The sequence below is a fragment of the Brassica napus genome, chromosome C7 (assembly GCF_020379485.1).
Source record: "Brassica napus cultivar Da-Ae chromosome C7, Da-Ae, whole genome shotgun sequence".
Taxonomy (NCBI): domain Eukaryota; kingdom Viridiplantae; phylum Streptophyta; class Magnoliopsida; order Brassicales; family Brassicaceae; genus Brassica; species Brassica napus.
The window spans coordinates 46,052,707-46,080,683 of NC_063450.1; the positions used below are offsets into that span (position 1 = coordinate 46,052,707).

The 27,977-nt window shown below is 38.9% G+C and overlaps 9 protein-coding genes, 1 non-coding gene and 1 pseudogene across 15 annotated transcripts; 3 read left to right on the forward strand and 8 right to left on the reverse strand.

Annotated features, from left to right (window-relative positions):
- Window positions 1–2: 2 nt before the first annotated feature.
- Window positions 3–2,015, reverse strand: LOC106408329 (annotated as a pseudogene).
- A 961-nt stretch (window positions 2,016–2,976) lies between these two features.
- Window positions 2,977–10,979, forward strand: LOC106409513. Of its 2 annotated transcripts, XM_013850138.3 has the most exons (5): window positions 2,978–3,426; window positions 3,978–4,832; window positions 5,552–6,646; window positions 6,865–7,935; window positions 8,136–10,979. In XM_013850138.3, the coding sequence occupies exons 1-5, from the start codon at window positions 3,264–3,266 to the stop codon at window positions 10,658–10,660; spliced, it is 5,709 nt and encodes a 1,902-aa protein (XP_013705592.1). In that variant the 5' UTR covers window positions 2,978–3,263; the 3' UTR covers window positions 10,661–10,979. The 2 variants fall into 2 exon arrangements, with proteins under 2 accessions (XP_013705593.1, XP_013705592.1); XM_013850139.3 differs by lacking the exon at window positions 3,978–4,832 and having other exon boundaries at window positions 2,977–3,426.
- On the reverse strand, window positions 10,817–13,976 carry LOC106409515 (RNA pseudouridine synthase 5). Of its 4 annotated transcripts, XM_013850140.3 has the most exons (14): window positions 13,741–13,976; window positions 13,595–13,655; window positions 13,492–13,519; window positions 13,367–13,413; window positions 13,180–13,270; window positions 12,833–12,971; window positions 12,569–12,653; window positions 12,387–12,471; window positions 12,229–12,304; window positions 12,073–12,140; window positions 11,889–11,958; window positions 11,471–11,561; window positions 11,170–11,266; window positions 10,817–11,065 (listed from the first exon to the last, which is right to left on the reverse strand). In XM_013850140.3, the coding sequence occupies exons 1-14, from the start codon at window positions 13,832–13,834 to the stop codon at window positions 10,976–10,978; spliced, it is 1,122 nt and encodes a 373-aa protein (XP_013705594.1). In that variant the 5' UTR covers window positions 13,835–13,976; the 3' UTR covers window positions 10,817–10,975. The 4 variants fall into 4 exon arrangements, with proteins under 4 accessions (XP_013705594.1, XP_048618804.1, XP_048618806.1 ...); XM_048762847.1 differs by having other exon boundaries at window positions 13,367–13,519; XM_048762849.1 differs by having other exon boundaries at window positions 10,817–11,106; window positions 13,367–13,519.
- Window positions 13,977–14,174: 198 nt separating this feature from the next.
- Window positions 14,175–14,814, reverse strand: LOC106408330 (RING-H2 finger protein ATL18-like). Its single transcript, XM_013849123.2, has one exon. The coding sequence runs from the start codon at window positions 14,804–14,806 to the stop codon at window positions 14,258–14,260; it is 549 nt and encodes a 182-aa protein (XP_013704577.2). The 5' UTR covers window positions 14,807–14,814; the 3' UTR covers window positions 14,175–14,257.
- Window positions 14,815–14,834: 20 nt separating this feature from the next.
- On the reverse strand, window positions 14,835–17,140 carry LOC106408331 (general transcription factor IIF subunit 2-like). Of its 2 annotated transcripts, XM_022707181.2 has the most exons (4): window positions 16,552–17,140; window positions 16,405–16,473; window positions 16,171–16,317; window positions 14,863–16,039 (listed from the first exon to the last, which is right to left on the reverse strand). In XM_022707181.2, exons 1-4 carry the CDS (start codon window positions 16,609–16,611, stop codon window positions 15,932–15,934), a joined length of 384 nt encoding a protein of 127 aa, XP_022562902.1. In that variant the 5' UTR covers window positions 16,612–17,140; the 3' UTR covers window positions 14,863–15,931. The 2 variants fall into 2 exon arrangements, with proteins under 2 accessions (XP_048618807.1, XP_022562902.1); XM_048762850.1 differs by having other exon boundaries at window positions 14,835–16,039; window positions 16,171–16,473.
- A 706-nt stretch (window positions 17,141–17,846) lies between these two features.
- On the forward strand, window positions 17,847–19,305 carry BNAC07G32790D (transcription termination factor MTERF6, chloroplastic/mitochondrial). Its single transcript, XM_013850141.3, has 2 exons — window positions 17,847–18,055; window positions 18,157–19,305. The coding sequence occupies exon 2, from the start codon at window positions 18,162–18,164 to the stop codon at window positions 19,167–19,169; it is 1,008 nt and encodes a 335-aa protein (XP_013705595.1). The 5' UTR covers window positions 17,847–18,055; window positions 18,157–18,161; the 3' UTR covers window positions 19,170–19,305.
- A 32-nt stretch (window positions 19,306–19,337) lies between these two features.
- Window positions 19,338–20,311, reverse strand: BNAC07G32800D. The gene is made up of 3 exons (XM_013849125.3): window positions 20,102–20,311; window positions 19,831–19,942; window positions 19,338–19,598 (listed from the first exon to the last, which is right to left on the reverse strand). Exons 1-3 carry the CDS (start codon window positions 20,309–20,311, stop codon window positions 19,531–19,533), a joined length of 390 nt encoding a protein of 129 aa, XP_013704579.2. The 3' UTR covers window positions 19,338–19,530.
- A 63-nt stretch (window positions 20,312–20,374) lies between these two features.
- On the reverse strand, window positions 20,375–22,375 carry LOC106409517 (transcription factor GTE6). The gene is made up of 8 exons (XM_013850142.3): window positions 22,184–22,375; window positions 21,865–22,041; window positions 21,713–21,790; window positions 21,414–21,638; window positions 21,236–21,334; window positions 21,099–21,157; window positions 20,843–20,993; window positions 20,375–20,753 (listed from the first exon to the last, which is right to left on the reverse strand). The coding sequence occupies exons 1-8, from the start codon at window positions 22,298–22,300 to the stop codon at window positions 20,565–20,567; spliced, it is 1,095 nt and encodes a 364-aa protein (XP_013705596.1). The 5' UTR covers window positions 22,301–22,375; the 3' UTR covers window positions 20,375–20,564.
- A 35-nt stretch (window positions 22,376–22,410) lies between these two features.
- On the reverse strand, window positions 22,411–22,482 carry TRNAP-AGG. The gene has a single exon. It is a non-coding gene; the product is annotated as a tRNA-Pro (tRNA).
- A 291-nt stretch (window positions 22,483–22,773) lies between these two features.
- On the forward strand, window positions 22,774–24,266 carry LOC106409518 (ATP synthase subunit d, mitochondrial). The gene is made up of 5 exons (XM_013850143.3): window positions 22,774–23,096; window positions 23,247–23,328; window positions 23,587–23,651; window positions 23,764–23,850; window positions 23,973–24,266. The coding sequence occupies exons 1-5, from the start codon at window positions 22,926–22,928 to the stop codon at window positions 24,072–24,074; spliced, it is 507 nt and encodes a 168-aa protein (XP_013705597.1). The 5' UTR covers window positions 22,774–22,925; the 3' UTR covers window positions 24,075–24,266.
- Window positions 24,267–24,379: 113 nt separating this feature from the next.
- On the reverse strand, window positions 24,380–27,889 carry LOC106410206 (putative F-box protein At3g52320). The gene has a single exon (XM_013850687.3). It carries the CDS (start codon window positions 26,034–26,036, stop codon window positions 24,741–24,743), a length of 1,296 nt encoding a protein of 431 aa, XP_013706141.2. The 5' UTR covers window positions 26,037–27,889; the 3' UTR covers window positions 24,380–24,740.
- Between the last annotated feature and the right edge of the window lie 88 nt (window positions 27,890–27,977).

Genomic DNA, 27,977 nt, shown 5'->3' on the forward strand with positions numbered 1-27,977 from the left:
CGTTTGTGTCTTGAAACGTTCTTGAGGGTTATCTGGATTAAACTAAATTCATATGGTTCAACCCTTCAACAAACAAAAAATTGTACAGTACATTGCAAACCATATGCGATCTTTTAACCTTATCAACTCTCACTAACGGGAACTACTAATACTCAACAAAAATATCTCTACAATATATTATTACTTGGACCAAAACTTCACAAAGGCTGTCAAAAAAGCTTTCAGAACTACCAAAAGGGGGTTTGTTTCCGGTCCTGCCACGTTAGATTGCCCTTTCCACGATTCACTGCACAGAAAAAGATGAAAGCAAGAAAAGGAATGCATGTGAAACCTCTGGAGAACCAAAACACAATACTAAAGCATAACTAAGACTAGGGAGTTTGTTAAACTCACAGTTTAATTTGGTTTAATGTTGCAATGTTTCCTTTCTGAGAGCACGAAGCATCGAATTTCTTTTTTTCCACGGTTGCCTTCTCTACACTTGTGACTTCACTCCTTGCTATGTCGTTCTTACAACTTCCAGACTGTTACACAGTTCAAAATTTCATCGGTAAACACAGTTTCTAAGAGGAATCAACTAATAGATTTGCATACATGAACTTCCAAAACAGCTAGGAAAGATTCAAGACGTCGACTATATTCTATAATCAATGTTCTTAGTCCACAATCATGAAATACTCTATCCTAAACTCAAACAAGATGTTCACAAATAAGTCATGCAACTAACATAACGGAACCAGGACAACCTGCTGAATGTAAAAAAAAAAAACAAAACATAAACTTGGGGAAAAGTTTTACCTCAGTACCAGATGTTGGCATAATTGGCTGTTCGGTTGTTAAACTTCCATAACGAAATTCCTTAGTGTCATGGATGTTGCCAATCACAGCTTTCTCTTCAACTTTCTTTTCTATATAGTGACAGAGATATGATTTGGCATTTGAGCAACAACAGTGACTTCTTCAGTCCCTTGTTCTTCAAGTACAGCAGAAATGGATGACGGAATCTCTACAAGATCTTCAGTGCTGCTATCATTTTCCACCTTTGCCTCAGTTTCTTTCCCAGCCTCACAAACTTTAGCCAACTCACTAGGAGTTACTGAGAATGTCTCAACAACTGTTTCTGCTGGCAACAAATCAATTGTGCCTAATGTATCCTTGATTGCTGCTTTATCATCTTTCACACTTTGGTTATTGTTCAAAGGGTTTTTGCCTTCTGATTCAATGAAATGTATCTCTGCCTCAAATCCTATGTCTTTGTTATCCACCTCGACTTCTTTATCCTGGGGTAAACTATCACATATTGTCTCCCCATTATCATCATGCATCCCTGCATCAATCACTTCACTGCAAGATGCTGCTGCAAACTGAGTCCTGGATACGTCAGTAGAAGAGCCCACTGGCTCGGAAAGTTTATAACCATTCACTTCCCTGTACTTCGATATATCAGATCCTCTGTCGTCCAGGCCAACCTTGCTAACATTAATGTATTCCACCATTTACAGGTGACTTAGCCTCCACAGGCTCGGAGCGAGAATGTAAACCGTCTGGAGACAAAAATAGAGGGGGCACAGGATTCATCAGGACAGTGGATCTTGAAAGAGATTGATCTTGCAACTGGTCATCACCTGGCGTCAAGAAGAATCAAGTCACTAGTACCAAGGACTCTATTTTCTTGGATGATCTCTCTGACAATCTCTCTAATGGTGTAGAAAGAGCCACCAACTTCTTTGTGAGTGAGGCTAAGTGAAGGAAAGCTCCCATTGTTTAGCCTTCGATGCCTGTAAAAATAACAATCACTAATTGCAATTAGGAGGAAAAAAATACACTTTAAAAGGGGAAAAAGGAATGAAGTTTTTTTTGCGTACTTGTTAATGAAAGATTTGACCAGTGGTCTTCCTCTCCTCTTTTGGAATCCGATTACGCGTCCTCTTGCCTACAGAGTCGTGTGGCTTGGCGAGAGCAAATATCTGCCCAGCGCAACTAGTCTTATTTGCAGAAGAGAGTAGTTGATGATTATGTTAGGACCAGAGTCACCAGACAAACATTACAAGTCTACAATATATTATTTAACAAAAACATTACATTAGATCCGGTTAGTTCATCATTTCCAAACAAGAACTGCTAATCTCGAAACACACGAAACGAAGTTCTTAACAGATTAAAGAGAGAAGAAAGAGGACAATTGAATTGTTCAAATAGCAAAAGAACTTAATTGATAGAGAAGAATAAGAGATGAGAAAGCGAGAAGGGAAGTGTTTTGTAGGGTTTACCTGCTTGATTGCGAGAAGAAGGAGAAGAAGAAGACGAAGAGAGATTAGATTTCACGAGTCATCTGGGGACTAAAAAACCTACGCAGCAGTACAGACAGAACACAGTTTGCGACTGTCGGGAGGCGCAAGCGGGAATTTGAGTTTACCTTCAGGGGCAAAAGCGTACTTTGACTTCTTAAATTTTGACGGTGTCCTTATACCAGTAGGATCTTGTGAGGCTGAATCTGCAGAGATCGCGACCAGTTTCTATAATGTGATTTGTAATAATTATACAAGTAAAGACCAAAAGGATACACGATTGATTTGGAAAAACGGACAGAACTAAATTGTCCTGATGCGCTGCCATCACTAGGACCAAAAGATGTGCTAGTTTCAAAGATTTGTCTCAAGTTATTTATATGAGCCTCTATTTTCATAAGTCAATGACAGCTCATTTGGCTTCAAAATGATTAAAACGCATTAAATAGAGATGATGATTACTAATTTATTATTTATTATTATTATTAGTATCCCTAATCGGTTTAATACTTTGGTTTAGTTCTTCGAATGTAGAAAAAGTCGTACGCCAATAATAATAAAAGTAAAAGTAAAAAACACCTTCTTTTTTTTTTTTACTTGGATTTATTTATTTATAGATTTTTGGATTTATTAGATGTTAAATCATTTAAAAAGTAGCGGACGCCAAAAATATAATGAAATAGAGTTTAATAGGCGTCTTTAGGTCACAGGGATTTTCTCTTTCATCTTTCTCTCTAATCTCTCAATCCTCTTGTTGGAAGCTCAATTTACAGAGAGAATAAAAATCAATCGCTACGACTCAAGGAAAGCCTCGTGGAATCTCAGTACTGAAGAAGATTACAAAGCTGGTGCCTCCCTTGTTTCGATTCTGTCTCTCCGCCCCCCCCCTCCTTCTTAATCTCGTTTGGTCACGGAGTCTGGAGTGTGGTTAAAGGGTTATTAATCCTTATCTATGCGATCGTTCTCGATACTTTGATGCCTCAGGATCACGCATCTTGGGATCGGAAGGAGCTCCCCAGGCTAAGGAAGCGTGATAGGCCCTCCGAGCCACCACCGCCCTTCGATTCGCCTCCTTCTCCTTCTTCTCACCGCGACTTTTCACGTTGGGGATCTGCTTCTGACTTCCGCAGGCCTAATTGTATCTCCCCTCCCTCTCTCTCGCTTATTAGGGCTTAGAATCCCGCCGCCTCTCTCTGTTTTGTTTTCTTTTCTTTTGAATTGACTTCTTCTTACCTTATCTCGGTTTAGGGTTTAGATCGATAGGAAGTGAATTGATGATGAGTCTATTCTAAAAAGGAGCAATTTTTTTTTTTTTTTTTTTAGCTTCTTTTTTTTTTTGCTTATAAATCTGATAATTGGAAAAAAGAACTTAACTTTGCTCCCGAGTCATTATCCTACCAGACTTGTTTCCAGGAATACAAGTCTCCAGAGTCGTGGATTGTTGTTAGTTTAGTTTTACATGTTATAGAATTTGATGACAGTAGGTATTGTTCTTACATCTGGTTGATGTGAATTTTTGAGACCCACGTGTGGGATTCTTTTGTCTTGTAGAATTTGCGGAGTTATTGCGCTATGATGCTTCTTGGTTCTTATATCCTCTTTGAGATTCAAAAGTTATATTATATATTTGGATGAATATATGGTTCTTGTAGAGTTTCTAATTTTCATTGTCTTTAATATTTTCTGAAGGTAATGGTAAGCAGGGCGGAAGGTACGACTTTGAGGAGGAAACTAGTCATGGTTACACATCTTCCCGGTCCAGTGCTCGGATGTTTGAGAATGACTACCATAGACCGTTGGCACCACGTGGAGACTGGCGATATGCCAGGAATTTCAGGGATGATAGGGTTCCGTTTAGCCACAAGGACTGGAAGGGCGATACATGGGAGATGAACAACGGATCTTCTAGAGATTTTGAGAGGCCGTTTGGTGTTAGAAATGGTCGGAGGTCAGTTGATGAAAGGCCGCCACATGCTTCAGATACTCATACTACTCTGGTGAACACTTGGGATCCTCCACCCAACTTCACACATCAGCCTGAAATGTGTACCCCAGTTCGGACACTCAAATTTGCAAATGAGCAAAACAATTCTGATCAAAGGCCATCATCACTTCCTATAGATCCTCGTCCTGATCGGCCTTCTTCGGAGAACAGCTATGACAATAAAGAGTGTTCTACAGAAAACCAATGCAATGGTTTGATGTATGCTCGAAGGTTAGCTTATGATAATTCATTAGAACCTCCAATCCGCAATACAGAGCTAGAGGGGACTCGGAAACCGCACCTGAAAGACATGCAAGACAATAGATTACGTGGAGTCGGTGATTTAGACGGTGCCATGAAAAGTGGGAAGGAGAGTTCTCTGGGAGCAGTTGGAAAACTTCCAGTATGGCCGCAGGATCACACATCTTGGGATCGGAAGGAGCTCCTAAGGCCAAGGAAGCGTGAGAGGCCCTCCGAGCCACCTTTTGATTCTCCTTCTTCTCACCATGTTCCCCGCGAGTATTCACGTTGGGGATCTGGTGACTTCCGCAGGCCTAATTGTAAGTGCTCTATCACCCTCCCTCTTTTTTTCTATCTCTTGCTTCCTTGTCATCTTTTTCTCGCTTTAAGTGCTTAGAGGTCTATCTTTATGTTGTTTCTTTTATATTGAGTTCTTGTCTTATCCCGATTTAGGGTTTTTATTGGAGCATTACTACAACTTTGAAGATCGTTACCAAGTGAATTGATGAGGCTACTCTTAAAAGGAGCAATTTTTAATTTATTGGAAATCTAATACTCAGGTAGATATAGTTTGCCGGCAAGACTAGTTTGTTATCTCAATTGAGTTAGTATCCCTTTGCTCATTAATCTGAAAATAGGATGGAAGATCGTAACTTTGTTCCTTAGGCATCATCCTACAAGTCTTGTTTCCATGAATAGAAGTCTCCAAAATCGTGGATTGTCGTTAGTTTAGTTTTACATGTTATAGATTCTGATGACAATATGTGTATTGATTTGTGGTTTACATCTATAGTTTTTCTGGTACGTTTGAATTTGGAACCCATGTGTGGAATTTTTTGTCTCCTAGAATTTGATGACTTGTTGCACTATGATGTTTCTTGGTTCTTATATCCTCTTTGGGAAGATTATACTACATGTTTTTCTCAGCAGAATATGTTTTGGGAGAGATACCTTTTTCAGAAGTTAGTACTTGGATGAATATGGTTCTTGCAGAGTTTCTAATTTTCATCTTCCTCTTTGTCTTCAATATTTTCTGAAGGTCATGGTAAGCAGGGCGGGAGGTACCAGTTTGCGGAGGAGACTAGTCATGACTACTATAGACAATCAGCACCACGTGGAGACTGGCGATATACCAGGAATTGCAGGGATGATAGGGTTCCTTTAAGCCAGAAGGAGAAGTGCAATACATTGGACATGAGCAACAGCTCTTCTCGAGCTTTTGAGAGGCCATGTGGTGTTAGAAATGGTCGGAGGTCAGTTGATGAAAGGCCGCTACATGCTTCAGATGCTCATACTACTCTGGTGAACTCTTGGGATTCACCCAACTCCACTCATCAGCCGGACATTGAGATGTGTACCCCAGTCCAGACTCTCAAATTTAAAAACGAGCTGAAATTTTCTGATCAAAGGCCATCACTTCCTATAGATCCTCATTCTGACTGTCTTAGCTTGTCTGAACGGCCTTCTTCGGAAAACAGTTATGAAAATAAGGAGTGTTCTACTGCAAATCAGTCCAATGGTTTGATGTATGCTCGAAGGTTAGCTAATGATAATTCATTAGATCCTCCAATCCGCCATGCAGAGCTAGAGGGGACTCGGAAACAGCTTCACCTGGAAAACATGGAAGATAATAGGTTACGTGGAGGGTTACGTGGAGTCAGTGATTTAGACGGTACCATGAAAAGTGGGAAGGAGAGTTCTCTGGGAGCAACTGGGAAACCTCCAGTATGTTCTGGGAGTTTTTCGTCTCAGAGTTCAGGTTTTAGTCACTCAAGTAGCTTTAAAAGCTTGGGGGCTGGTGACTCCAGCGATCGAAAGCAGAAAGTTATTCCTAAAATTGTTGCTGCGACGCAATCTTCTTCAGGAGATGCTACTGCATGCGCCACAACAACTCTGTCCGAGGAGATGATCGCTAGAAAGAAACGTCTTGGGTGGGGGGAGGGCCTAGCGAAATATGAGAATAAGAAAGTTGATGTTAACACAACCGAGGATGGAACGGCTTTATTGGAAAACGGTACAGGGGAATTGCGTTCTTTGAACAAAAATATTACTGATGAAAGTCCTACAGCAGCTATTGCTCCAGATTATGGTTCCCCTACAACTCCATCCTCTGTAGATTGCAGTTCATCACCAGGTACAGTACATTTTGTAATTCGTCACTCTGTGTGCTATTTGGAGCTATGAATGATTTTCCTATTACCTGAGCTCTTCTGTCATATACCTGATCTTGTAAACACTGATTTTCGTTCTCTTTTTTTTTCATGTCTTGCACTTGTTTTTTATACATTCACCCCTTATCTTCTGCAAATAACAATGTAACATACCCATGTAATTTTATTTTTGTGTGTGCAGGGTTTGCAGATAAATCATCTGCGAAGGCTGCTATAGGTGCTAGTGATGTCAGTAACATGTGCCGTTCACCAAGTCCCGTGTCTAGTAATTACCTTGAACGACTTCCAATCAATATAGATGAGCTTGATGACGTTTCAATGGAACGATTTGGCTGTTTGCTCAGTGAGTTGCTTGGTACTGATGATCCTGTTATAGGGGATTTCTGTTCCGCTCAGTTGACATCAATGAACAGATTACTTGCCTGGAAAGGTGATATTTTGAAAGCTGTGGAGATGGCTGAGTCTGAAATTGATCTGCTTGAAAACAAACAGAAGGCACTAAAAATTGAAGGTCGAAGACAGTGTCGTGCTGTTGAACCCAGTTCATACGTTTGTCAGGGGGATGAAAATGTGTTCAAGAAGCAGGAAAATCCTTGTATTTTGGGCCCCAAGATAGTAGCTTCCTCTGTAGCTGAAACGCTGGTTAGAGATCCTGTTCATCAGGCTGTTTCAGCCAAGGCTCCTGTTGAAATCTTTGGAGATAGTACTGGAGAAGTTAAATCTCTAACCCAGGCCTTTGCCACTGCCGGAAGCAATGAAGATATTTTACCCATACCGTCTGTGAGGGCAGTTGCTTCTTCCAAAGCGATTAACACATCTGCTGTTTCCAGTCAGGAAGCTATTGACCTTTTTTCTGCTGATGATATGGTCTCTAATGAAGACTTGCACTGTGCTAAGTTATTATCTACCAATAAGATATATGCCAGTGAATCATCTGGAGTATTTAATGAATTGCTTCCAAGAGAATTCAGTTCGTTTGATGACTCACGATTCCTTGGCGTACGTCAAAGACAGTTTGATTCTCATGTCAAAGAAAAAATTGCCGATAGGATAGAGCTCTTGAGAGCTAGGGAGAAAATTTTGCTACTTCGGTTTAAAGCGTTTCAGTTCGCATGGAAGAAAGATCTTCATCAACTAGCTTTAACAAAGCACCAACCGAAGTCTAACAAAAGAACCGAAGTGTTACCGAATGCAAAAATTAGTGGGCGTCTGAAGCTTCCCCAACCTTTACGCCTGAGGCTCTCTTCTTCAGGTAATGTATTCATAATCTCTTTTCTCTCTGCTTTTTGCTCTTAGTATTTTAAGCCTTCCTTGGTGTGTCTTTTTCTGGCATGAAGTAGGAGGTGTTGTCCAAAAGATTGCTTCGGGAAACTTTTGGACAGTGATAACAAATAAATTAAGTCTTTTTCATCGAATTTTGACGTCTAATAACTGTTTATTATACGCGTGCAGCTCAGAGAAGGGATAGTGTAGCGTCCACGACAGAGCTCGTAAGTTACATGAAAAAACTACAAAATGGTACCCATTTAACGCCTTTTAGAGACATTTTGAGGATGCCTGCGATGATTTTGGATGAGAAAGAGAGGGCGAGGTCACGTTTTATCTCCAGTAATGGGATGATTGAAGATCCATGTGACGTTGAGAAGGAAAGAACAAAAATTAATCCTTGGACCCCAGAGGAGAAAGAGACTTTCCTGGATATGCTAGCAATGCACGGGAAGGATTTCAAGAAAATTGCTTCATATCTTTCTCAGAAGACAACTGCGGACTGTGTCGAATACTACTACAAAAACCACAAGTCTGATAGTTTTGGGAAGATAAAGAAGCAGCGTGGTTATGGTAAAGAAGGGAAACACACCTACATGTTGGCGCCACGAAAAAAGTGGAATCGTGAGATGGGGGCTGCCTCTCTTGATATTTTAGGTGCCGTCTCAATCATAGCATCAAACGCAGGCAAGGTTGCATCAACCAGACAGATCTCTTCCAAAAGGATTACCCTTAGAGGTAGCAGCAGTTCTAGTTCATTGCAGCATGATGGCAAGTACTCTGAAGGGTGCTCCCACAGTTTCGGTTTCCCTCGTAAGAGAAATCTTGGTGCAGATGTTGTAGCTGTTGGTCCTTTGTCATCAGAGCAGATAAACTCTAGAGAGGAGTGTATGTATCATCTGAAGATTGATCCTGCTGCAAAAAAACCTCGGATATCTCATTCTACACATAATGAGAACAGCAATGAAGACGATGACTCATGTTCCGAAGAGAGCTGCGAAGAAACGGGACCTATTCATTGGACCGATGCTGAGAGATCTGCCTTTATACAGGGGTTCTCGCTATTTGGCAAGAATTTTGCTTCATTATCGAGCTTCGTCAGGACAAGGTCTCCGGATCAGTGTAGGGTTTTCTTTAGCAAAGTTCGGAAATGCCTTGGGTTGGAATGTAGACAGTCTGGATCTGCAAATGTGAGCACATCCGCAAGTGTTGATAATGCCAATGAGGGTGTTGGTGGAAGCGACTTGGAGGATCCTTGTGCCATGGAGAGTATTGCTGCCATATGCAATGATGGAGTTAGCGCCAAGATTGGTCTGAATTCGCCAACCTCTCCTTTTAACATGAATCAGGATGGAGCTAATCATTCAGGCTCTGCAAATGTGGAAGCCGGCCTTAGTAGATCAGAACAAGATATTGGGCTGACATTACTGTGCTTGAAAGATGGTACCAGTCTCGTGAACAATGCATGTAGCAATGGGGATTTCCCGGGTGTAGTTTCGGAACCTTTGGTAAACAATATTACTGGTGAGACCCAGTGTCAGGCTGCAGAGCAAATTAACAGTAATGATCCACTGTCAATGGAAATAGATGAAGGTAATTTAACATCTGTCGCTGAGGAGACGATTAAGAGCAGTGATCAACTGTCTATGGAATTAGAAGAAGGTAATTTAACACCTGTCGCTGTATCTTCTGACCCCTTGTATTGTGGCGCAAGCGCTATTATTGTAGAGACACCCACAGAAAGCTCACACAAGGGCTCAGGAGGTGAAGGTGCTGCATTGCCTAATCAAAGCTCAAAGCAGCAGGATGGAGTGAACGAAGCTGCAAATAGGGCCATAAATAATGGCCTTGAGGCTGAAGCTGCACCTTCAAGTTTCAGGTACCCTGAGTGTCTGCACCACGTTCCCATTGAGGAAGACCTTGTAGACGTCAGTGTACCACAAGGAGATCCCAGTTGCCATACAGAGTCCGAGTTATCAAATTCTCTTGTTGTCCAAACTAATAACATGGGCTGGCAGTTTTCTGAGGTCAATCTGAATTTGGATAGGAGGCTTCGGATTGTAGGCCATGCGAAACCTGAGCAGAGTGGTCGATTAAATGCTACTAGTACGGAACCTTGTCAAATTCCTTGGAGATCATTCACACAAGATCCGAGCAGGATTAGTAGGTCAAAATCTGATTTGATTGTGAATAACCAACATACAGGTGAAGGTTTCTCACTCAAAAAGTGTACTAGCTCAGCTACTAAGCCTCTGACAGTATTCCATAAAGATGGAAGATCTGGTCATAGCAGGAGACACTCTTTTAGTTTGTCTGATTCTGAGAGGCTCGATAAAAATGGAGATGTGAAGCTGTTTGGCACAGTACTAACCGCAGATGATAATGGAAGCAAGCAGAAACAAAATCCAGGCGGAAGTATCAGGTCATCGTCAACATTGAGCGGGGACCATCAGTACATTAATCAGCAACACCTTCAGAATGTTCCTATTACGAGCTACAGTTTCTGGGATGGCAGCAGAATCCAAACCGTGCTCACATCTTTGCCAGAGTCTGCCAAGTTGCTTGCAAGTTACCCCGAAGCACTTAGCACGCATCTTAAGCAGCAGGTTGTTAGTAGCAAAGAGATTCAGCTGGATGTTAGTGGAATTCTGAGCTTTGGAAAGCATATCGAAGAGAGAGCAGATGTCTCTAGCGGTAAGGATGAAAGGTAACATAGGAGAAGGGGAAATGGTTTAGCAGAAGCAACCAGGTGAACCAAAAACTTCTTAGGGTCATTACTATTAGTTTGTTTTGGATTTCTTTGTTTGTCATCCTGTATCATATCTCATTTTTTGTCATCTTTCTTAATTTAGAAATGTCAGTCGATATAGGCATTTTGTTTTCCTTCTTTTGGTTCAACTTAAGTTAGGTGCCTCCACAAAATCCATAGATGATGTTTGTATTTGTATTGTTGCTGACAATAACATGGAAAGAGAGATAACTCTTGAAGAAGAATAACATCTAATGTTGTCTGGTGGAAGACTAACTCAACTTAACTTGCATGAGGGAAGGCCTTTTTCTTCAACCAAGTAACTTGTTTGGAGGATTGGTGGTAATGGCGCCACTACCTTTAAAACCTGCAGACATGATTTATCAGCTGATTTAGATAGTTGGACAACTGCAAAAAAAAAACGTTCAGATATTGATTACTTGTGGCATTAGCACGAGTGGCTTTATATACCTTACGAGTGTTCAACAGGTTTGGTATCTCTACTTCATGTGCATGAAGATGATATCCACAATCCCCAGGAACAGCTTGATTAGGTCTTCGGTAGCCCCTGCATGGAAATATTCAGCAGCTAAGGTGCTTCGATATAATTATTTACCAACACTAGTCCCAATTCACACTCCACAAGAAACTACCCATTGTGTTATACTACATTAGTTAGCCCCATATTGTTTAATTTCAGACCCTTGATCTCACGGAAACTCGAAAATGTATTGGAAAATGCAAGTAAGAAAAATAAAATGCAAAATTGTACCCATCTTCAGCAAAAGAAGGAGTAGAAGCAGCATCTACAAGATCTGGATCAACACCCTTTGGTTGTCCTCCCGCAACATAAAGTGGGTCCCCTGCATTTTGGTCAACATGTAAGCTAAGATTTCATGTTTGCTGACTTGCACTGAGATCCTGTAAACATCATCACTTCTTTTTCATAGACCCACTGCCAAAAGAATACTCATGTCTAGCAAAACCGTCCTAGACTATGCCACAAGCAACTCATGTCCTAGAGCATCACTTGGGAGTTGGGACTAAGTCCTTTTTCTACCGAAATATGATTCCACCATCATTTTCTATTCAATGTTCTACTGAAAGCAAGGGGTTACTGACTCCAAGTAAATCATGTATCTCAAAGCTACGGATCCAAATTTTGTTATGATATACTAATGAAGGTTTACCTACTAAGGGATGTCCAATGAATGCAAGATGAATCCGAATTTGATGTGGTCTTCCAGATTGTATCTCTACCTGTTTTGCATCAAGGTCATTTTTAAGAACTTCATTTTGGTCTTACTATCTCATTCGCTTTTATCCTTTGTGTGACACGGTGATATTGTAAATAGGATGAAACAGAAGGAAAACCTTAACCAGCGTGCAATCTCTCTGCCTGTCCCTTTCCAAAACGATTACTTTGCTGAAAGAAGGTTTGCCTGACAACAAGAAGAGCAAAGTCATTTTAGATTTATTTTGGATTTATTTTGTTGCACTAGCTAATGGTGTTAAGATATTAGAATTAACCTTCAGAAGAAGCAACGTATAATCCTTTTGCTACGCCAGGATATCGAACCACCCCAATAGGCTGTTTGATAACTACCTTTAAAATGTTTAAAATAACAAAGAACCATCGTCAAGAAGAGGCTACAAATGATCATGGCAAAGTAATAAAGTGGCCTTGCCTCGTCTTCTTCAACTATACCACTCGCTAGTGCTCGATATATCTTTGATATTTTTCTTACGGTTCCACACTCTTGACCCATGTTGCTGAAAGAATATACTTAACATTAGCACAAAGATAGTTTCAAGAATGGGCCGAGTAGAACCAAAAAAGTAAGCTAGAAATCATTTATGATGAACTCACCCAGACCCAACAAGAGACGTCCCCTCAGCAAAATAAGCTGAAAGTTTAGTTTTAGCAAGCTTTGTCTTTGCACAGAGAAGTATACCTGAGAAAAGAGTCCATCCATTCAAACAAATTGAAAACAATAACAAATTCCCCAGTAGAGAGATAAAGATCATTTTAAAGATGCTTTTGCAATGTAAACTGGTAAGAGTCCAGTGAAGAGCTCAACATTTTTATCAGGGCGTGGAGAATACTTGAATCTTAGTTGGTTTATAAGCTAACCTGATGTTCCTCTCCCTAGTCGATGTACAGGGACAGGGTGTGATTCACCAAAACACCACTGCAGTTGCGTCAATACAGTCCTTTGCTGGAAAAGCCCTCCTGGCAACACTTGGAGTCCAGACGGTTTGTTTAAAGCGATCTGCATTTATATGAAGTCCACATCACACCAAGTTAAAAGAACAAAATGATATTACAATACCAAATGCAAACCACAAAAAAAAAACAAGAACAAGAAGTCGCATTGGTCATCTTATTTGTAGATAGCAGCAAGAACGCAAAAGGAAACAACTTTAAACAAAATCGAAAAGAACTGTTTGAAAGTTGTCTTCAGAAGGAGAAGAAGTTACCAAATCATCGTCTTGGTACAAAATATCTAGCAAGTGAGGCGTGTCAGGTTCCTTCCAAGGAAGCCTATGGTAAACTAACTTGGAACCACTCCTGACAGAAGGAAACAAACAAAAACACAACCTTTACTAAAAGCAAGACTCTTTATTAGTGCTTAGACTTATTGTAACAACAAAACAAGTTCCCAACCTAAGGAGTGTGTTGGGATCTTTTACAACTTCACCGTCAACTTGTATCTGCCAAAAGAACTGAGAAATGAAATTGCAAAATTCTAAAGAATCAAGCGAGAACTTTCGGTGAAAAGAGTGAGCAACCTGTCCGTTTTGGATTCGTTGAATCCACCTGAAAGAAGAAAAAAAGATATTAAAGAATGAAAACGTAGAAGATGAGTCGAGGAGGAGGGAAGAAGAGTAGAACCCAAGCAATGGAGCTGAGCTCTTGTACTTGGTGTAGTAGAAATCTGACACCGTCGTTAACTCTGTGTACCACAAAAACAACAAAGAGTTAACACATAGAAAACAAACTTTTATTAATCCAATAGTGTTAAGAGGGAAGAGGACGACCTGAGTCAGAAGATGAGACGACATCTTTGTATGTTAAACCATCGTTGAGCTCGGGCCATGGCAAGCCAATTTGTTGCGGTGGCTGCGGCGACATCTTGGTCGGAACCGCCGTGTTCTGCTGTTCTTGCTGTAACGAATGTTTTGTTTTAATCCGTGATGTATTTAGTAAGGCCCATTACGGCCCATTAATCATTAGATAATATGGGCTTTAGACACAGAGCCAGAATGCTTGGTTCACACGCAACGTAACAGTAATTGGAGGGAGATAGAGCTGTGTAACTAACTAGTGCTGCTTTTTGTCTCTGTCTACTAGTAAAGATAGGATTTTGGGTATCCCTTCGGATTTAGTTCAGGATTTAGGATAAAAGATATTTTACATATTTGGTTTGGGTTTGGTTTCGGATCTTCTTGGATTCTGAAGCGGTTTGAATATCTATTCGGATTTTGGATTTTTATTTTTTTTGCTCAGTCATATACCGTTAAGTACTTCATAATCAGAGTCTTTGATACGTAGGAATTAACGCATTATGTACAACAGTGCATGGTAATAATGACAAAACAATGCAGTATATGTAAAATAAAAGAATGGGTATATTAACAAGGAATGAAAGGCTACAACAAGCATCCAAGCAAGGTGATGGACAAACAACAAGCAAAAAAAGAAAGAGAGATAGAAAGTGAAAGAGAAGGGGGAAGTATTGACATTGATGCGTGCAGTAGGAGGAGAGAATACAAAAGATCTGCAGAGAGGGCAAGTGAGATGGCCACTAAGAAGCCAAGGTTCAATGCAATTGATATGGAATAGATGATTGCATCTTGGGAGATGTGTCACTGCGTCTTCAGCTTCATAGTCCACAAGGCATATTGAGCAGCATATCTTCTCTTCCTCTTCATTCTTCTTTTGCTTGTCCCCAAACATGAAACCGGGTAGGTGGTAACCATCATCGTGTTGCGGTTCAGCAACTCCACACTGCTTCTTCAACCTCTCTAAGGGAATGCACACAAAAGTGTAGAATACTATCGCTACTGTGCACAAAGGTGACCGCGGAAACAACAAAGAGAACATTTTTTTTTGTTTCTTCAGCTTTCTTGCTTCTCTACCTCATTCCTTCCCCTCCATTTTATATACAGACTAATTAATATCATCTCCGAAATGATCATCGAACCTTGAACTTGGTAGAGTTGGGACGGCGCCGACCAGACCACCCCCCTCTTTGTTAATATATTCTTTATAATCAAGGTCAGCAATTCTCCCAGCTTCAAGAAAGCTTAAGGAGAGGTTATAGTCAACGTACAAGATGAACATGCTTCCATCTTAAGCATTAGCTGATACTTGCTTATAAATAATAGCAAGAGTCACATGACGGCGTTAAAATACAAAAAAAAAATGGCATGCGCCACCTCTCTAACTCACAATGATCCCTGAAACCTCGGAGTCATCACATTACATAGTCAAGGCCTCAAGGGCATGCATTTATCTTATTAAAAAGCCAGGAGTCCTTCCACTAAAACAGGTCTTGAACACGAGTTTACCAATATAATACAGCCGACCAAATCAACTAAAGATCTCCAAGTAACTCACTATTGACTCCAAGCATTTTGCTATATAACAAATGTTTTGGTACTCGATGGTGTACTTGAATCCAATTCTTCACATAACCTTTTTACTTTGTTGATGAGAAGTTTCTTAAAGGACAAGTAAAGCCACCAATTTTTTTTTTTTTTTTAATTTTTATGAGCTGGGACCTGGTTTTCCCAAGTTGAGAATATTCGAAGTTAAAAAACTAAAATGACTTTCTAAAACACTAGCTAGTAACATATTTTTTTATTATATAGAATTAAGGCATAGTGAGTGAATCTTTCTTGTTATAGTAATCATATGATCAGCAGTTACAAGTGTAATAAATAGTTAGTTCATCTTTTCTACATATCAAACTTATCCAGTTAATTATCCACAACCTGAAAGAAAACCTTTTGGCTAAAAGACATGCATCGGAAATCTAGACTAATAATGTCTATTATATAAAAAAAATGTACAATTTTGATTTGTATAAAATAATCAGGGAAGGAGCGCAGAAAAAATACATACGGGTTTTACCAGTTGGATCCAAAGTGAATTATATCATATTAATCGGTACAACTAGAGTTGGACGTGAGCTGAGAAAAAGCCAAAGAAAGAGAGAGATAATTTCTATTCATGTGTGGCTTTCTTGTACTCAGGCTTCAGCTCATAAGTTCCTTGGTTGCTTCCTTTGTTGTTGTAAATACAAAGATCTCTAAGCAAGTCTTTCAAGAATTGCTGCACAATCACATTTCTTTAAGCAGCAAAAAAAAATATATCATTTGTGTATTCATCTTCCTATATTTTTGTCTTTTGAAACCTCTCAATCAAGCACTATTTACAGTGTAAAATTCCCTTTTGGCTTTTACCTCTGGTTGGTCAGTTTCCTGAATGAGTAGCCTGAGAGTCCAATTCGAGTGTCCTTCAAATAGATTAAGCATGACTTCCTCCATCTCTCTCCGTCCCCTTCTTGTTCTCTTCATTTCTGATGTCTTGTTTGCCACCTTCTTCTTTTCCTGATACAAAAGCAATGAGTTGTTTTTCACATCTATAAGAATATCGTCAGTAGGTAATGTGTGTTTGAGAGTGGTAAAGATAGATACAAGAAAGCCTGTGGGGGTTATAGTTCCCGGTGTTGGCCTCATATGCATTCCTGTGGCATTATCAATGACCTGGTCCCAAAAAAAGAAACATAAACATGATCATGCAAAAAATGCAAACATGTTTATTTAATCATCTTTAACAAGAACCTGGATCTGTGTTATTTTTGCACATATACTTGCTTGCTCTTTCATGGCAAAGCTTTTCATAGCTCTCCATGTTTTCGGTACGAGGATTCATGTAAAATTTGTCTTTAATCTTCCCTTCTACTGACATTGTCCCTACACTTCAAAGAAACATTGTTGAATAGAATCAACATAGTTATCATACCATTAGTAAAACCTTCACAAAAAAATGTGATACAAGAAACAAAGATATGAGAATTCCATTACCAAACAAAGCCAAAAATCTCTAATCAGTGTTGCCCCCACAAAAGATGCTTTCCATAGAAGAACCAACATAGCACAAGCATGCATGGGTACAGAATGAAAAAGAGGGACCCGAGAAATTTAATCTTACTACCTTGTGAAGACTGAGGGAAAGCAGACATGGGGATGAAATCCTTAGACACATCCAAGCCAAAACGTTTGGGAACGTTTCCAGATTCAGCTCGAGTTAGTTCCATTACGACCTGCTTAGTCAAAAGGCAAAAGAATCACATGTTTTATTATACCAAAAGAAACCTCGCAGTTTATTAAACGCAAAAGTAATGTTTCTTTACAAGAGAATCAAGAAACCTAGAAGACAGCATTCAAGAGACAACAGAGAAAATCTCTACCTGATAGCATAAACAAAAAAAAAAAACCTAAATGCAAAAAGAGGAAAAGGAAGGAAAAGAAGAATGACTTTGGTTTCTTCTTCGTCCACGATCGCGAGAGGATCGATGGAGAGGATGACTTTGGCAACAGGAAGGTATGGATCTTCTTCGAAAGGAAGAGGTTCGAAAGAAGGAGCAATGAGAGAAGGGCATTTCATTAGCCACACTGATCTCTCTGCAAACTCTGTTTCCAAATCTTGACTCCCATTATTATTATTATTTGCCGCAGTTTCTTCCATTGTCATGCAGGAAACAGAGAGAAAGAGGAGAAGAGAGACGATGGTAACATAGTTTCGCAATTCATTTCTTGAGGCAATACAAATTTTGAAGGAGAGAATTTATTGAACCTAAACCGAAATAGACCAATCCTTAACGCTAAATAATCATGTCCTCCGAGCCAAACATAAACCCATATCCATACCAAACTCGGTTTATTCAAATCTTGCTATTCGAATAAACCAAATTAGTTTCATCTGATAAGTGGCGCCCTATGATATTTATACTAACCGGTGTAACCGCCAAAAAATTGAAAATAAAACGAACCAAACCGACATTTACTAAACCTAACGCAAACATACGAACCCATACCAAACTCGGTTTGTTCTTTTTGAAACACAAACTCGGTTTGTTCAATCAAAGACAAATCTCACTTTTTTTCTATAAACCAATTAGTCATCTGATCGAAGATCGCTCTTAACTATACCGACCGGTTTAATATTGACACTCTCAAAACGAACCAAACTCTATCTCTGTGGATAAGCTCTTCTTCTTCTTCTTCTTCTTCTTCTTCCCACTGTCAAAACCTCAATTCAATTGCAAAAGGCTCTCAGCGAAAGGTAGTCTCACTCCTCCTCTCTACTCCTAATCATCATCTCAATTACCCTCTCTCTCCTAATAATAAAAAAATAATCTTTTATTATTTGTTTGTTGTTATTAGCGTCGATGGAGGTGGTGACAAGCACCAGCAGCAGCAGCATGAGCATCAAGCGCTTCCTCAAGGAGAAAGGCTTCGACGAGCAGAGCATCGACAAGATGCTCACAAAATGCAAACAGCTAGAAAACGCCCAAACCGATGTCGCATCGCAGAACTGGGACTACTTAACCAACACCGTCGGGATACAAGACCGTAAGCTCCCTTACATCGTCTCCCGCTGCCCCAAGATCCTCACTTTACGCCTCCACGAGCGTCTCGTCCCCATGTTCGAGTGCCTCTCCTCCCTCGGAAGAAACCCGCGTGAAGTCACCTCGGCCATCACCAAGTTCCCTCCCATTCTCGCTCACAGCCTCGAGGAGAAGCTCTGCCCTCTCCTCGCCTTCTTCCAAGCGCTGGGAGTCCCTGAGTCCCACCTCGGGAAGATACTCCTTTTCAACCCGAGGCTTATCAGCTACGGGATCGAGACCAAGCTTGCTGTTATAGTCAGCTTTCTCGCTAGCATTGGTCTTGATAAAGATAGTGGTGTGATCGGTCAGGTTCTGGTTAAGCACCCTTTTCTCATGGGTTACAGCGTCGAGAAACGGCTGCGTCCTACGACCGAGTTCTTGAAATCGTGTGTTGGTTTGAGTGATGATGGGGTTGTGTCTGTGTTTGTGAACCACCCGCAAGTTGTGTGCAGGGACGTTGGTAAGATACTCAGACCGAACTATGAGTATTTGAAGGAGTGTGGGTTTGGTGATGCGCAGATTGCGAGTATGGTGGCTGGTTACCCTCCTGTTTTGATAAAGAGTGTTGGGAACTCGCTAAGGCCTAGGATCAGGTTCCTGGTGGATGTGATGGGGAGAGGGTTGGATGAGGTGGCTAGTTATCCTCAGTTTTTTCAGCATGGGTTGAAGAAGAAGGTGGAATCGAGGTATAAAGTTGTTAAGAAGAGTGATGTTGACTGCAGCCTTAGAGATATGTTGGACTGTAACAATAAGAAGTTCCATGAAAAGTTTGGCGTTTTAAGAGTTTAAAAAGTGATCTTCTTCTAGTTTTGCTTCTTCATCAGTCTCTCTTTCTCTTTGTAAGCTATATTCGCTTTTGCTTCACCAATCCTGTTAGTTATTATGTATCATTGATTCTATATTGTTATTTGCATTTTTTCTATCATGGGTTAAGATAGAACAGCCAAACCACACTGGGGTTGACCAAGTGCATATCGATAGAGGGTGTTGTCCCCCTTGTGAAAGAACCTTTCTTTCTTATTACAGTCAAGGTCAGCAGTTACATTTGAAGCAACTAACTAGCTAGCCTTTATTATAGAAATCAAAAGTTATTATTTCTAAAACATGAAAGAGACATTGTGTGAGAGAGAGAGAGAGACAGAGAGTTCCTCTACTCCTGGGGGACAATCTTGTACTCAACCTTCAGCTCATAAGTTCCTTTAATCTTCTTCCCTTCTCCTGACAGTTTTCATATAAGAAATATCATTGAAGAGAACAGAATCAACACAGTTATCAAAGTAAAGTAAGGTTTCATTTGTTTGGGTTTGCAGATAAACATACCATTGCTCTAAACATTCATACAATGATCAGAAGCAACGAAATGAGAATATGGGCATTATTCAACAAAGTCAAATCTATCCAACAAAGAGGGACATGAGAGAGACAGAGAGAGTATTCTAAGTCTCCTTACCATGTGAAGAAGACTCGCTGAAGACAAGCATGGGGATGCAATCTGTAGACATTTCCAAAGCATAACGTTTTGGAGTGTTTCCAAACTCATCTCGCGTTAGTTCCATTGCAACCTGCTTAGACAAAAACAACCACAATGTTTCATTACATACCAAAACAAACTCTGATCAATGTAAGAACCCACACGACATATCCAAACTCAGCAAAAACGAGACACACGCATGCAGATAGAAGATGCAAAAGATGATATAGGAAGGGAAAAAAATGATGACTTTGGTTTCATCGTCTACAGAAGCGAGAGAGTCTATGGAGATTATGAGTTTGGCTACAGGAAGGTACGGATCGACCGGTGAAGGAAGAGACTTTAGAGAGGAAGCGGCCAGAGAAGGGCATTTCATCAGCCACATTGATATCTCTGCTAACTCCGTTTCCAAACCGCATGGGTTCTCATTCTCCTTGGCCGCAGACTCTCCCATCTTCATGCAGAGTGAAGAGGAGTTTAAAGCGCATTTATATATTACTACGTCACACACTAACCCTGAGGCTTATTAACTAATCTCATTATATTCATAATCTCTCATAAAAGGAGAGGAACATGTGTCAATAAAATCACAAAAGCTAACTTCTGAAATTTGATTAGTAAAATCCAAACGAGAAAAGAAGCTAGTTTTGTTTCTGATATACACAACGATTGCAGAACATTAATAGAAAGAGAAGATGTTATTTGTCTGTGGATCACAAGCATGGCCGCTTGGTTCTTCTCTCTGCTAACTTGTTCACTGCATTTCGCTTGTTAGAAACTTCATTGTTTTGTTTTGTCCCTCTACATTCTCCAGTCTTTATTTTCTCTTCTTTCTTCTTGTTCGTTGCATTCTCCAACGCATCCTTCACAAGAAACTTTAGCCTCCACAGTGTTGGTTCGTCCTGCATACAAGACCACTTTAGCTTAAGAAAAGAAAAAAAGTAAGGGTGTCTTTCGACCAGAGAAGCACTAATAAGTAAAGAGGTTTTACCAGTACGTCCATCTCAATTGTCACTTCTTCTGCTCTAGTTTGAAATCTAGGATCAGCCTGAGCAACGATACCCAACACCTTCTGTAGCTCATCCGTTGACAGTTTCAATAATGCAAAACCAATATTACGTTTCTCCTCACTTGTAATTTTCCTGATACAATCAATCACTCATCGGTCTGAGCATATATAATGATATGCATTGACCAGAGGGAACACAAAAAGTTGTTAAGAATTCATTAAGAGTGATTATGCAAACCTGCATCTTCCCACAACTACCTGCCTTAGCTTCTCCAGCTCGTCATTAACATTGCAAATCTAGACAGCCATATACCAAACAGTTTTAATCAGTTCAAACATTTAAAGGTTTATAATACAAAAGGAAAAGATATGAACCTCATTGCTCAAATCTCTAGTTGTTTTGGTATGAGATGCTTCTTTTGCTAGCAGCGCCTCCATTGCTGATTGCTTCTCCTCTTCCTCCCGTATTTTCTCCTGTAATCAACAACATTGGTGCTAAGGTCCAATGGTCCATCAAGAAAAAACATATGAATCTATCAATCAACCCATTTACCTCTTCTAGAACCTTAGGAAGAAAGTGTGCCCATTTCTCCTCAAACTTTTGCAGTAATGTTTTGGCCATAGAGTAGACATCACTAGCTTCTTCATTATACTTCATTGCGTTCTCAAAGACTAGCCGCATATCAGCGTAGATTTGCATTACATGTTTGTACCCGGTACCATCTTTAGCATCCATCTGATTCTTTATCGTGCTGAAGTCCATGGGCTCATCAATAACCTACAACAATCCGGTTAAAACAGAGTGGTTGTATGTTAATATGTTGAGAGAGCTGAGAAGGAGAACACGGTTACCTCATAGTAGTCATCAAGACCAAGACTTTCTACATCGACAGGGTGCATAAAAGGCCATGCGCACTTGTGCTGAGTAATCTGAGAAAATCAAATGATAATGATGATTCAAACTCTTCCTCCTGAAGTCATAAACACCAAGAATAGACCAGTACCTGACGGAAGATTGTTCCGAACTGACGCATGAGGTCGTGCATTCTCTTTGCAGCAACGGCCTCTCTACGAGCAGCCTCTTGTTGGACCTTCCTGATCCCAACAACATGTCTAGAGGCAGAGTTTGAGAGGGCAATGGTCGAGTAAAAGTTTTCTACTTCTGTCAGTTTATGCTCAAGCTGCAAGTAGAACCAATTAAGACATCCATTAAATCAAAGATAATAAGTTAAAAGCAAAACTCCAAAAACAGAGCGAGAAAGAAGAATGACATAACAAGAAGAAACAAGGAATAAAAGGTTTAAAGGAGAAAACTTTATTTACCGAATCAACCCATTGTACAACCTCTTCGACTCTCTGCTTGATGCTTTCGGCCTCGACAGGGATAATCTTGGATTCTCCGGCGGGTATATGACCTGATTCCGGCACTGATTCAGTCATTGTTCACAGGTTCTCTCAGAACCGAAAAAGATAATCCCCAAATTATAAAGAATTTTAGTCGAAAAACAAAAAAAGGAAAACATACTTTATGGCGAAAAAAAGAAAAAGAGGGGGCATTCCGAGAATTGAACTCGGGACCTCTCGCACCCTAAGCGAGAATCATACCACTAGACCAAATGCCCTTGTTTGGTTTCGGTATTATATAATAAAAAGAATAATCATTCTTATTTCTTAACAGTCTAAAAGAAATTTCTCAGACGGAAAAACACATTCGTCATATAAACTAATTTGCCTATGACCAAATAGTTGATTATTAGACCATAAGAAAGTGGATTTTACCTCAAGAGCAAAAACTGAACGTACTAAATACCAATGACCATTTAAGATTTTTGTTCCAAGAGAGTCAAAGTAATGTAAGACTCAGAGAGTCAGAGGGTCGTTTTAGTAAAGGGTCGATAAAATAATAAAGGGACTAAATTAGAGACAGAGGGAAATGAAAGGGCCTGTAAGGGTTTTTAAGATTCTAGGGCTCTTGCCTTTCTTCATTGGTCGGGTCAAAATGACAACGTTTTAGATCTTCTTTTATCAATTGCATCAGTGTGTGTTTTGGGCGAAATCGAGAAAAATGAGCGGAGCAGGCAAGAAAGTGGCGGATGTGGCATTCAAAGCGTCGAGGACTATAGATTGGGAAGGGATGGCTAAGGTCCTCGTCACCGATGAGGCTCGCAGAGAGTTCTCTAACCTCCGTCGCGCTTTCGACGAGGTCAACACGCAGCTCCAGACCAAGTTCAGCCAGGTTCTCTCTCCCGATTCTCTTGATTGATCTGTATTGTTTCCCCAAATCATCTAATCCTTAGAATCGTAGATTCGAATCTGGATCAAGTGATCTTGTTGTTATCCACATCCTACGGTTTGTTTCATCTTCACTGATTATATTTTGTTGCAGGAGCCTGAACCTATTGATTGGGATTTCTACAGAAAGGGTATTGGATCCGGCATTGTTGACTTGTACAAGGAAGCTTATGACAGTAAGTTCTTCTGCTTTTAATCTTTTTTGTTGATTAGAACCTCTCTCTATAGGCTGGCCTATAGTATACACTTACCAACTCGTTTCAACTAGTTTTCATGTATATTGTATTGTGGCTCTCAAACCTGACTAAAGTATCTTGAAATACATCTGCTCTATATCGGTCGGGGGGGGGGGGGGGCTGAATGTTTTTGTAATTGTTGGAGCTATGGAGATATACCAAAACGAACTTTTGTTTGCTCTTTCTGGTTTGGTGCAGGCGTTGAGATTCCCAAGTACGTGGACAATGTTACCCCTGAATACAAGCCTAAGTTTGATGCTTTGGTGAGCTTTCAGAAGCTTCCTTTCCTTCTTTTACAATGTTTTTTTTTTGAAAAGGGTGTTTTCATCTTTTACTTGGTCGTTTCCTTTGTGCCACGTTCCTTTCTTTATATAGTTGGTGGAGCTGAAAGAAGCAGAACAGAAGTCGCTCAAGGAGTCTGAACGGCTGGAGAAAGAAATTGTTGGTGTCCAGGAGATAAGCGTAAGTACCCTCCCAATAACAAGTTTATCTTACAAAAAGTTCCATCCGATGTATATTTTTGTTTAACTCTGATGTATAATCTCATCTGTCTTTACGTGTGTGTGTGTGGTTGGCGTAATCAGAAAAAGCTCAGCACGATGACTGCAGATGAGTACTTTGAGAAGCACCCAGAACTCAAAAAGAAGTTTGATGACGAAATCCGTAACGACTACTGGGGATACTGATCATCATATTGTTTCTTGCATCTCCGGCTTGGAAATGAAACTATCCTTCTCTTTTTTTCTTGTACTGTTATTTCTTAAATAAGTATACTCCACTGTTGAGATCTTCATTGGAAATCCAATGAGACAGTGATGATCAAAGTATCTGGTTATAGTTTATCGATTTCATAGATAAGGGTGACTCTTTTCATTTCATATCTCACCTGAAAAAGTGTATCCCTGGGCAACTCCGGTATTAAGGACACTGCTATGTGCTTGATGAGGTTTCTTGATTAATCAACATAAAACCATGGAGAGGGAGCATCACCTTTCCTCGACAAACCATGGAGAGAGAGACGATCGCCCTTCTCGGAGACGAAGACGGAGCGTTTTGGAGAGAAACCAAACAAACCGAACCACTCTCCTCCTTTCTCCTCTCATCTCGCATACACGTGTCCCCAAAAGACGGTCTCCATCGTCCCTAAATAAAAGACGGTTTTTGAGATTATTAGTGTTTTTGATTTATTTTAAATGTATAATTAGCTTTAGAGACCCCTTAAATACTTGCGTTAATGATGGTCTTAGACTGCAAGAGCTAGAAAGCTTTCGAGTAGGGGAAAAAACAAACAGTGTTTCAAGAAAGAAACAACTGAATAGAACAAAAACAAAAACATATAAAAGACGATATAATTAGGTTTCCAGATACATGATGCTCTCAATATCATCCCAAAAAGTCGTCTCCATAAACGTGCTTCCCCAAAACCTATCAACTATTCTCATTCCATTAATGAGTCTTGTTATCTTGCACCTCTCCAAATCATAAATGACACAGCGTGGATTATGCCGATTGATTTCTTCCGGTTTCAGACAAATTTCACTGCTGTGACTTGTGGGTTGTATCAGCAACCTGCTGGCCATGGACAGTGTGCGCGTTTCGAAAATAGGCAAAACAAAAGACTTCTTGTCCGACCATCCACTCTTGCCCGCATCCTGTACAAACCATAAATCTATGCTACCATTAATCATAATGCTTGAATATTCAAACACAGCTAGTTTGCCTTTGTAGTTCATGAGATTCATGGTACGGGCGTCCCATACAATGCCAGCCTCAACAGGCAGTTCGATCAAAGTGAACTCCTCATATCTCATGTCAAAACTCATGACCACACATCTATTTTTGTCAACCCAAGCTCCATAATACAAAACACCGTTGATGGAGATACCATGCATGTAAGGACAATGAGGAGGGGGAGGAATGGTGCTTCGGGTGCTTCTCCATGAAGCTCCATGACCAAGTACCAACACCTGATGCTCAGATCTCACTACTTTCTCTTCCTCGCTCACCTCCCAGACTGTACTAAGCACTTTGTATTCATCATGAACAGGTTCGTGCCCAAAGTAGCTCCAAATATTCTCATTATTTTCAGGCACAATTCTTGATGTTATAATGGGCAAGGTCACACGTTGCATGGTGGTAAGGTTACATATTCGAACACTTCTCAGAAGTCTGACACATAGCAAGCCGCGAAGAGCGCTGACAAAGCAGCCTCCTATTCTCGGCATGGTAAGATCTTGGTCGAGGTCATACATGGGGGCAGGGTAGAAAGGTGATATGAGAGGGACAGGGTCATGAGACGATGAGATCAACGCATACTTATACGGCTCGTCAGAGTCCACAAAAGACATGAGCATACGGCTTCTTTGAACCGACGATGATGAATATTTAAGGAAACGATTGGTAAGATATCGGGAAGTGATAAGGGAATGCCAGAGCCTTGACACACACTTGAACCTCATCAGCGATTTGGCCGGCAATCTCGGTATGATCTCCATCAATAGCTCATCCAGGAGGTTCCATGCAGGTTTCACGACAGTCTTGCTTCTCTTTCTGTCTCTGGCGGCTGCTAGGCGAAACGAAAAACTCATTGTACTTTTGTATGTCAACTCCAAATCTCTGTGCCTCTTCTTATAAGGAGGTATACACATTAGTTTCTAATTTGTGTAGGAATAGTTTTTTACTTTTTTTTATCACGAGATGTATATTTCCTTTTTTTATTTTTTACAACTATTTTATTTATATAAAATATAAAATTACACATAAAATAATAAATATAAAACATAAATCCAAAACTAAAAGATAAAATTACATGGAATAAAATTTGAAGTAGCTTTCTTATGAAGCTCTTACTGCAGTGTTCATGTTTGGTTTAACTATTTGAATTTTATTTTTATTTAGATTTTGTTAATTTTTTAATAAAGATTACGTTAATTTTAATAAAAAAAATTTTATATTATATTCACAGATTGTATTTATTCTGAATAATGAAAACTCTAAAGAAAAAAAATTCAACTTACACAAAAAAATTCAACTTACACAAAAAAAACCAACTTACACAAAAATCCATTTTAATTATTATTTTTGACAAGTCAACATTATTTTTTTAATGGTTGACTTTTTGTGTATGTATAACAGAATGATCAACAAATAATGAGGTTTAAAATTGATAATTTTAGAAAATAGAAGGTTAAAATATATTAAATGAAAGTTTATGCTTTTTATTCGTTTAGAAAAGCTTAAATATTAGCGGTTTTTTCTCTTTTGGATCAGAAAAATATAATTGCTTTTACTTACTTCTAAAAGTGAGAAAACCATTAAAAGGTAATATCTTTCTAAACGAAACAAAAAAAAAAACTGAACTTTTGGTTAGTTTAACTTTCAATTTTTAAAATTATCCATTTTGACCTTATTTTTGATGAATATGTAATTTTTGATAAAAAAAAAATTCAACCCCTAAATCAATTTAACACTAACTTTTCATGTATTTTAAACAGTGTGTCAACAAACAAAAAGATTTAAAATGTATTTTTTTTAAGTTAGAGACTAAACTGGCATAAATAAAAATTGGAGATTATTTTGGTTTTTCTGTAAGTTGAAGTTTTTTTACAGTTTTCCATATCTAAAATAAATTATTTATTAAATAAAATATAAGTAAATTTTTTTTGAAACTAAAATTTAATCTAAAATAAAAATCAAATTAAAAATAGCTAAACCAAATAATTATCAGCTAATTTATTTATCAATTTTATGAATCAACCATCAATTGCTCAACTTATACACTTTCTACTTCACCAAGAGTGTCATTTTGACATTCTTTTCTTGTCAAACAAAAAATATCATTTCAAAATTTCAATACAATTTATACTTACTTTACGTTTAATATTATTTACAAAATACATTGATCTTATAAATAATGTTATTTATCTCTAATTATATTGGTTAAATATATGTAACTAATAAATGCATAAATATATTTCAATTATTTTTAATATGTGTGAAAATTTTAAAATGACTGTATTTGTGAAACAGAAAAAGTATACTTTATCTTGCTTAAACACGAATAAGCTTAATAATTTAGAAATTTGATTAATCGTTTTTCTCTGATTAATAAATTTATTTAAAATTTTAGTTATGTAACTATTCGACAAATTTTGACTTGATTATTATTGTCTAGATTTTGTATTTGGTAAGACACATTTATAAATAATTTTCACAAAATATACATTTGTACAAAATTTATATATATATATACATACATATTATTCGTTATTGATGTGGAATTATTTCTATATTTGTAGTCATATTACTGTTTTCTATAGCTCAGGTACACATGTGTACACAATAGTTATATAAAATCACAAACTTTGTCAAGAGTTTAACTATTTACAAAGCAAACTAAATACTATAAAAATAATAATATCTTATGTCACTCAAACAAAAATATAAGTAAATAATATTTAAAAATATTTACAATAGTATCATATAAGTTTATATGCATAAAAATATACATATACATTTATAAATACAGTCTATGAATTTGTAAATGCAAATAAGCAAATAATTAAATGGTGATAAACTTAAGAAGGGGT